This window comes from Rana temporaria, chromosome 4 (assembly GCF_905171775.1).
Source record: "Rana temporaria chromosome 4, aRanTem1.1, whole genome shotgun sequence".
Lineage (NCBI taxonomy): Eukaryota > Metazoa > Chordata > Amphibia > Anura > Ranidae > Rana > Rana temporaria.
In genome coordinates, this window is record NC_053492.1 from 13,484,805 (window position 1) to 13,493,561 (window position 8,757).

The window sequence follows — 8,757 nt, forward strand, 5'->3', positions numbered from 1 at the left end:
GAGGAGGATCCAGGGTGCCCTGCGCAAAACCACTGCAACAGGACAGGTACATATAACATGTTTTTTTTAAAGAGACTTTGCAATCACTTTAACACAGAGATTTCCTATGATCACCACCTCCATCTAGTGGTCATAATTTAATATTGTTTACTAAATACCACCATCACTAAAAATAGGGAAATACGACATTATGGTCACTAGATGAAGCAAATGATCATATCTAACAAAATAAATTCATGATGGCTAGATGAATGCTTATACCATTTGTCCAAAAAATAAAAATACCTCTAAGTGTTTGTGAAAGCTTACTCCACATAATTTACTCAGCCAATGAAAGTTAATGACCCAATTTTTATTGTTCTACTGCCATCAATGGCCAACACGGTACAACACTTCATCCATGATCTTTGGTGATCTCTGATCTCCTTATGAAATGTTTCTTACATGATGAAGATCAGCCATGGAGTATATCTGAGGTGTATATCAGGGTGTGCTTCTTCCCCACATGAGAGCTCTGATGTCCAGCAACATTCATATAGAAGACATTTCCCGCACTCAAGGCACTAATACACCTCGAGAGTTGTGTGGGATCCCTGATGTACAGGAAGACAGGACTTCAGGGAGGAACAATTCCCTCACTCAGGACAATTAATTGGCTTTACCCCCCGTGTGCGATCTCTGATGTCTGTAAAGATTGGATTTCACCGAAAAACTCTTCCCGCACTCAGGACACGAATACGGCTTCTCTCCCGTGTGCAATCTCTGATGTGTGTAAAGACTGGACTTCTGTGAAAAACTTTTCCCGCACTCAGGACAGGAATACGGCTTTTCCCCAGTGTGAGCCCTCTGATGCCTGTCAAGACTTGACTTTTCTGAAAAACATTTTCCGCAATCAGGGCAGGAATAGGGTTTCTCCCCCGTGTGAGATCTCTGGTGTGTGTAAAGATGTGACTTATGTAAAAAACATTTCCCGCACTCAGGGCAGGAATACCTCTTCTCCTTCGAGTGAGAAATCTGGTGTGTGTAAAGACTGGACTTGTCTGAAAAACATTTCTCGCACTCAGGACAGGAAAAAGGCTTTTCACCTGTGTGCAATCTCAGATGTCTGTGATAAAAAGACTTGTCTGAAAAACGTTTCCCGCACTCGGAACAGGAGTACGGTTTTTCCCCCGTGTGAAGCCTTTGATGTGTGACAAGATGTGATTTTTGTACAAAACATTTCCCACACACAGAACAAGAATATGGCTTCTCACCTGTGTGAAACCTCCTATGTATGAAAAGATGGGACTTCACTGCAAAACATTTCCCGCAATCAGAACAGGAATATGGCTTCTCACCTGTGTGAAACCTCTGATGTATTTGAATATTGGACTTTTGTGAAAAACATTTTCCGCAATCAGAACAGGAATACGGTTTTTCGCCCGTGTGAGACCTTTGATGTGTGACAAGTTCGCATTTTTGTACAAAACATTTCCCGCACTCGGGACAGGAAAATGGCTTTTCGCCCGTGTGAGATCTTTCATGCACATTAAGATTGAATTTAGAATGGAAACACTTCCCGCACTCAGTACAGGAGAACCTCTTATCTGTCGAATTAGGGCAACACGATGGTCCATCTACACTGTGTGGTTTTGAATGGACATTTGAGGTAGTCGGGTTTTCTCCTGGACTATACTGTGTGATGTCCTCATCTTTTACTTTACAGTCTGGAGACAAAGTGAGACAATCCTCTGAGGTTTTCCTCATCTCCCGTCCATCTACTAAAATAGAGATAAAAAGATTATTACTAGACATGAGCAGATTGGTTCCCCTAAACCAGGACTCTGCCCACATCAGGCAGCTTTGTCTCTGAGGATCTTACAATTCCATCCTCAAGGTAACTAGTAAATGGGTCCTATGATCTCCTACCAGATCATTTCTTTATTCATGGAACTTAGTCAGAGAGTGAGGAAACAATGAGAACTGTCTTTTATAGGAGTGACAGTGAGGAGGAGATTTTGGTATGAGTTTCCTCACCCGTTCTATCAGTTATGAAAAACTGCAGAGCTAAGACCCACTAGAGGTCAGAGAGTCAGGATGGGGGAGAACAACAAAGAATAAAGCTAGACTGCTCACTCATTATAACTTTCTGTTTAAAGCAGATCTCCCACGCCAGATACGTTTTTTTCTGAATGGCTATTTAAAACTTAAATTACTGTAATTTCTGCAACTGACGTGTCCTGTCTCCACCGGCCGCTCCGCTGCTTTACAGTGTGAAATAACAACTTATATTCCCCCTTCCGGTTTAGGCACCATTTTAACTGTGGGCATAAGCCCACAGCCCGGCACTTCCTTTTCCGGTGGATGCTGATGTCCCAGCATCCACCGCTCGATCTCGCGCGCGAGTAACGGGGACCAGCGGCTTTGGCGTAATGGAGATTTTTGTAAAGCCTGCCCTCCAGCCTTTGTTTACATCGCGCGTCACTCCCTCTTCCTCGAAATCGCGCGATATCTAGTCTAACATGGAAAGAATACGATCTGAAGGGAGCTATGACACGAGCTCCCAGAAGACACTGCACGGCACAGGAAACGAAGAGAAACCCGAGCAAAAACCCGAGGAAGGCAGACCGGAAGCCCATCAAGTTTAATGGTACTGTAAATCTTATTTTAATTGTAAATATCGGTTTCAGCATTTTTTAGGAGCAGTATTATTTATGCGATCCTGTTTAATTTTGGGTGGAGATCCGCTTTAAGGTTTCTAAGTTGGAGGATGTTAGCACATTATCGTTAACATGTAGAAGTCTGTGCTCCAATCAAATCACCAGAAATGTCCAGCTGGTAGCAAATGGGTGTAACAAAAAATATGTTACGGCACTGGGTAGATGGTAGAATACACAACTCTTTACGATAAAATGTACTACATATTGTATATGATTCAACACTTAGGACTATTAAGTATTAGAATTATGTATTGTACAACAGAGTATATAGTATAGGGGTCAAGAGTACAAACTGCAAAATAAATTATATCATTTTAGGGTCAGGACTCATAATCTTGGTATTCAGTGGAAGCTTAAATGTCTACTTGAGACAAGTTGCAGAGGTCCCACATCGCTGCCTCCCATCTCCTGAGACTGCACTCAATGACTTGGGTCTGAGACTATACAGACATATCCCTCCACCCGGCACAGCCAGCAAATAACAGAGCAATCCTGGGAGAAATGTTCTGTCAGATTTTGCTAGACCTGAGCATGGGGTAGAATGCCCAAGGCACATTCCCCAGGTTCCTAGGTCGAGCAATGCCTATGGTGAAAATCAAAATCATTTTGAGGCCTGCTGAGCCTCAATCTACAGAAATCCAGTCTAGATACATAAATTGTGTCTGCAATGCTGAGAAGGAAGATTATCTGAGAGAAATACAGGACAGGGAATACAGCTCAGGAAAGTGACCAGGGTGGGGTATTACAGGCTGATATCACCCAGTCTTTGCCCTCCTCTGGACCAATCAGTGAGTAGTATGGGTGGAGGAATGCATTGTTAATGACCCACCTGTGCTGTTCTCTGTAGGAGTGTCCTCCTCTATTATTTTTTTTATTATTCCATCCTCCTCCATAGACTGCTGATCATCCTTCACATATGTCTCTTCTTCTTCTGTCTTAATGTCAACTTTTATAGCTATCAGATCTTCACCCTAAAAAAAAAAAAAAAGAGAAGGGTGGACAGGAACATCAATAATGTCATAAAGCTGCAGTAATGTTTCATGCCCCGTTTGTCTGCTTACCACTGGTCTGTATCAGCTTAGGGACCGCGCTGTTACACATGCATGTTTAAGTAATTTTCTCTCAGCATGGCTCCATCCAAGCCTCTAACAGGAAACACTATTTAACACTGTGCACTGCAAGCCAGCTTTGCCTGAGCAATAGTTGTTTAGGCTCTCCTATGTGTTTCTTGCCGTGTGCTCTATGTTTGATTCATTGCACCGACTTTGGTTTGTTCTCCTGACTATCCCTGTCTGCTTGGTACCCTGACATTTGACGTGTTCTCCTGGCCATCTCTATCTGCTTGTCCTTCTGACTATTCCTTGTTGCCCTGCACTGCTGCTTCCTCTTCATCCACCAGAGCTTGCTGTGAGCGCGAGCTAGGAGACCCTGGGGGCCGCGACCTGGAGTCAGCTGCAGAAAAGTCCATCCTTGCAATCAGAGTCTGTGGTGAAAACCTGCTAGCTCTTAGACTCCAGGCCCTGGGGAATCTTATGCTCTAGCTCCCAGTTCGATCCGTGTCGGTGCTCAGGTGGAGCCGCTTTCCTGAACTACCCAGAGCTCCATCCGCAGCACTCAGCCGAATGGTCTACAAGCTTAGCGGTGCGCTCCTGACCTAAGCAGTGTACATCTGTCACCTGACCTGACAAATAAAATATAAGCAATCATATTGTGACATCACATTAAAAAAATCCACACATTGGCTCCGTAAGTCCATGTTCTAGGTCAGTGATTGAAAGGCTAGAGTTCCCCCATAATATCAATGCATTATAAGGCTTGCTAGAGTTCCCCCATAGTAATTAATGCTTGTATGAAGATGTATCCTTGAGCTTCTAGGATTAGTTACACAGAAGCTAAGAACAACCTTGCCAAATATTATTTATGTACTGAGCAGAGAATGATAACAGAGGGAACAAGGTTTTAGCTGGTCACACAGAGAATAGATTGCTATATTTTTCACACGCTGTATAAATTGTGACAAGTGTTACGTGTATAACCTAATTACTAAAATATGATTGGCTGAGACAAGGGCGTTCCTTTATTGTACGATTTGATTAGGTGCAAGTACGCACAAGAAATAAAGGCTAGTTTTTACACACCATTAGCTAGATTCAGAAAGCTTTACGCCGGCGTATCAGTAGATACGCCGACGTAACTCTGAATCTACGCCGTCCTAAATTTAAGCGTATTCTGGAAACCAGATACGCTTAAATTAGGCTAAGATACGAGCGGCGTAAGTCTCCTACGCCGTCGTATCTTAGGGTGCAATATTTACGCTGGCCGCTAGGTGGCGCTTCCGTGGAGTTCGGCGTAGAATATACGAATGCCTAGATACGCCGAATCAGAAACATACGTGCGCCCGGCGCATTTTTTTTACGTCGTTTACATATGCCTTTTTCTGGCGTAAATTTAGTCGAACAAATAGCTGGCCTAGTCAATGTTAAGTATGGCCGTCGTTCCCGCGTCGAAATTTGAAATGTTTACGTTGTTGGCGCAAGTCGTCCGTGAATGGGGCTGGACGTAATTTACATTCACGTCGAAACCAATACGTCCTTGCGGCGTACTTTGGGGCAATGCACACTGGGATATGTACACGGACGGCGCATGCGCCCTTCGTAAAAACCATCAATCACGTCGGGTCACCATCCATTTACATAAAACACGCCCCCCTCATCCTCATTTGAATTAGGCGCGCTTACGCCGGCCCCATTTACGCTACGCCGCCGTAACTTAGGAGGCAAGTGCTTTGTGAATACAGCACTTTCCTCTCTGACTTACGGCGGCGTAGCGTAAATACGTTACGCTACGCCGCCGTAAAAATGCGCGCATCTACCTGAATCCAGCTACATATGTCTGTGTGGGTGTTTTGACTTGCCGATGCATCAGGGAACTCCATACATCCAGAAGTTCTAAAAACCCGGGTCTAGTTGAACCACCAACCTTACAGTGATGGCGAACCTTGGCACTCCAGATGTTTTGGAACTACATTTCCCATGATGCTCATGCACTCTGCAGTGTAGTTGAGCAGCATGGGAAATCGTTCCAAAGCATCTGAGGTGCCAAGGTTCTCCATCCCACCAGCCTTGTAATGGTGAGATGGTGTGATCTACCTGTGTGGAATCCCGGGAATACAGAGGACCAGGACATCTCTCTCTTGGCTTCCTGGTATTAGGTGGCTCCATCATATCCTTGTGTTCTTCTGAAAACTTCTCCATCACTCCATATTTCTCATCCTCCTCTTGATACTCTTCTTTAACAACAATATTATAATCCTCAAGGTTTACACTCTGAATATTAAATAAAACATTTATTATAACAAACACGCATGTGTATAAATCATAACTACCAATGATTGTTGTGCATCTACCTGATGGTCCTGTCTGGAATCCCGGGAATACAGAGGACGGGGACGTCTCTCTGGTGGGTTCCTATTACACGATGGCTCCGCCATGATGTCCTTGTGTAGATCCTTGTGTCCTTCAGAAAACTGCTTCATCGCACCATACTCCTCATCCTCCTTTTTATACTCCTCTTTGACAATAATATTATAATCCCTGAGGTTTCCACTCTGATGCACAAAAATACATTACTTGTAACAAACACTCTTTTGTGTAAATCTTAATTATCAGTGATAGTTCCTCATCTACCTGATGATGGTGAGGGATGGTGTGACCTTCCTGTGTGGAATCCCGGGAATACAGAGGACGGGATCTCTCTGGTGGATTCCCATTACTGGATCCATCTGTAGGAAACACACACACTGACTGAATACATTGGGGTTAATTTAACTTAATTTAAAAATATGGTGCGGCTTTGCATTGAAACCAGTTTTATCAAACTTAATTGAACAAGCTGATGCTAGAAGCCGATTGGCTACCAGGTACAGCTGCACCATATTTTGCACACTCCAGTTTTGGTAAATGAACCCCATTGTTTCTATGTGTTCATCAGATGGGGGGGGGGGGGATCTAGGTGGAGCCTCCGTACTGCTCTCTCCTTTACAATAAAGTCTCCTCTTACCCGGTGATGTGAGGGGCGGCTGATTGTCCATCATGACGTCCTTGTAGAGATCCTTGTGTCCTTCTAAATACTCCCACTCCTCCATGGAGAAATAGACAGTGACATCCTGACACCTTATAGGAACCTGACACACACAATGATACAGTCACCATCCAGACACATCCCTTGTCTGTTACTGGATAATGTCCCAGAATTCCCGGCACCGCTCACCTCTCCTGTCAGCAGCTCGGTGATCTCTGAAATCTTCTTTTTATTTCTCTATTGGGGAGGGAGTTGGAGAAAATGTGATTGTCATATGATGAGCAGACTTCATACATTTTCAAAAATCTACATGTGAATAGTACAACCAAATGCCATAATTTCCCTTTCCTCTCCAGTCAGGTCTGTGTTTTATTATTAGCGATAATATTGAGGTCATGTGACCTCCCAGAATCCTCCTCACCTCACAATTCAGGAATCTATTTCTAAAGCCCCACTTGAAGCAACACAGAGCCCCCACTTCATTGATTAAAAGCTTGTCTCATGCAATCTGACTATGCAATGCAATCTATTAAATACACCACTGGACCAACGATACTGCTTTGCTCAAGGATCTGCCCACATCCTAAGATCGTTGTAAAAAATAAAGAAAATAGTTAGATGAAAGGGCATTGAGAAGAGGAGCTGTGAGGTTCATGTGATGTCATAGGATGGGGCTGACTCCAGAAGGAGGGACACTGGGAGAAGAAGCTGAGGTCAGTGTGATGTCATAGGATTCTCTGACTGGATGAAGTCCCCTTCCACGCGTTACAGGCTCCGCTAGGTAACTTGAAAAGTTTCTGTATGTACAGGAGAGGAGTGTGGAGGGTATGACAGTGTGCATTATGTACAGGAGAGGAGTGTGGGGGGTATGACAGTGTGCATTATGTACAGGAGAGGAGTGTGGAGGGTATGACAGTGGGCAGTATGTACAGGAGAGGAGTGTGGAGGGTATGACAGTGGGCAGTATGTACAGGAGAGTTGTGTGGAGGGTATGGCCGTGAGCAGTATGTACAGGAGAGGAGTGTGGAGGGTATGACAGTGGGCAGTATGTACAGGAGAGTTGTGTGGAGGGTATGGCCGTGAGCAGTATGTACAGGAGAGGAGTATGGAGGGTATGACAGTGGGTGGTATGTACAGAAGAGGAGTGTGGAGGGTATAACAGTGGGCAGTATGTACAGGAAAGGAGTGTGTAGAGTATGACAGTGAGCAATATGTTCAGGAGAAGAGTTTGGACCAAATGACGATGGACAGTATGTATAAGAGGAGTGTGAAGAGTATGAAAGAAGGCAGTAAGTAAATGAGAGGTGTGCTTAGGGTATGATGGGGAGCTGTATGTGAAGGAGATGAATGTGGTGGGTATTATGTACAGGAGAGGGGTATGGAAGGTACGAAGATATGTCCAGAAAGCAATGCTGAAGATATGGTGGTGGGTCTTACTTTATGCGCAGAATGTTAGATTTTAAATTTATCCATATTTTTATGTAATAAATGTTTCTGAATCATTGGTTTAACCACTTAAAGACCTTAGGTGTTTTTCAGATTTGGTGTTTGCAAGACTAAAACAGTTTTTACTGCTAGAAAATTACTTAAAAACCCCCAAACATTATATATATATATATATATTTTTCTAACACCCTAGAGAATAAAATGGCAGTCATCGCAATACTTTTTGTCACACCGTATTTGCGCAGCGGTCTTACAAGCGCACTTTTTTTGGAAAAAATTCACTTTTTTTAATCAAAAAATAAGACAACAATAAATTTGGCCCAATTTTTTTATATATTGTGAAAGATAATGTTACGCCGAGTAAAATGATACCCAACATGTCACGCTTTAAAATTGCGCCCGCTCGTGGCATGGCGTCAAACTTTTACCCTTAAAAATCTCGATAGGCGACGTTTAAAAAATTCTATAGGTTGCATTTTTTGAGCTACAGAGTAGCTCTAGGGCTATAATTATTGCTCTCGCTCTAACGATC

At 43.5% G+C, this 8,757-nt stretch overlaps 1 protein-coding gene across 1 annotated transcript; it reads right to left on the reverse strand.

Annotated features, from left to right (window-relative positions):
- Positions 1-574: 574 nt before the first annotated feature.
- LOC120935540 (gastrula zinc finger protein XlCGF17.1-like) lies at positions 575-4,167 on the reverse strand. The gene is made up of 2 exons (XM_040347589.1): positions 4,055-4,167; positions 575-1,681 (listed from the first exon to the last, which is right to left on the reverse strand). Exons 1-2 carry the CDS (start codon positions 4,165-4,167, stop codon positions 649-651), a joined length of 1,146 nt encoding a protein of 381 aa, XP_040203523.1. The 3' UTR covers positions 575-648.
- Between the last annotated feature and the right edge of the window lie 4,590 nt (positions 4,168-8,757).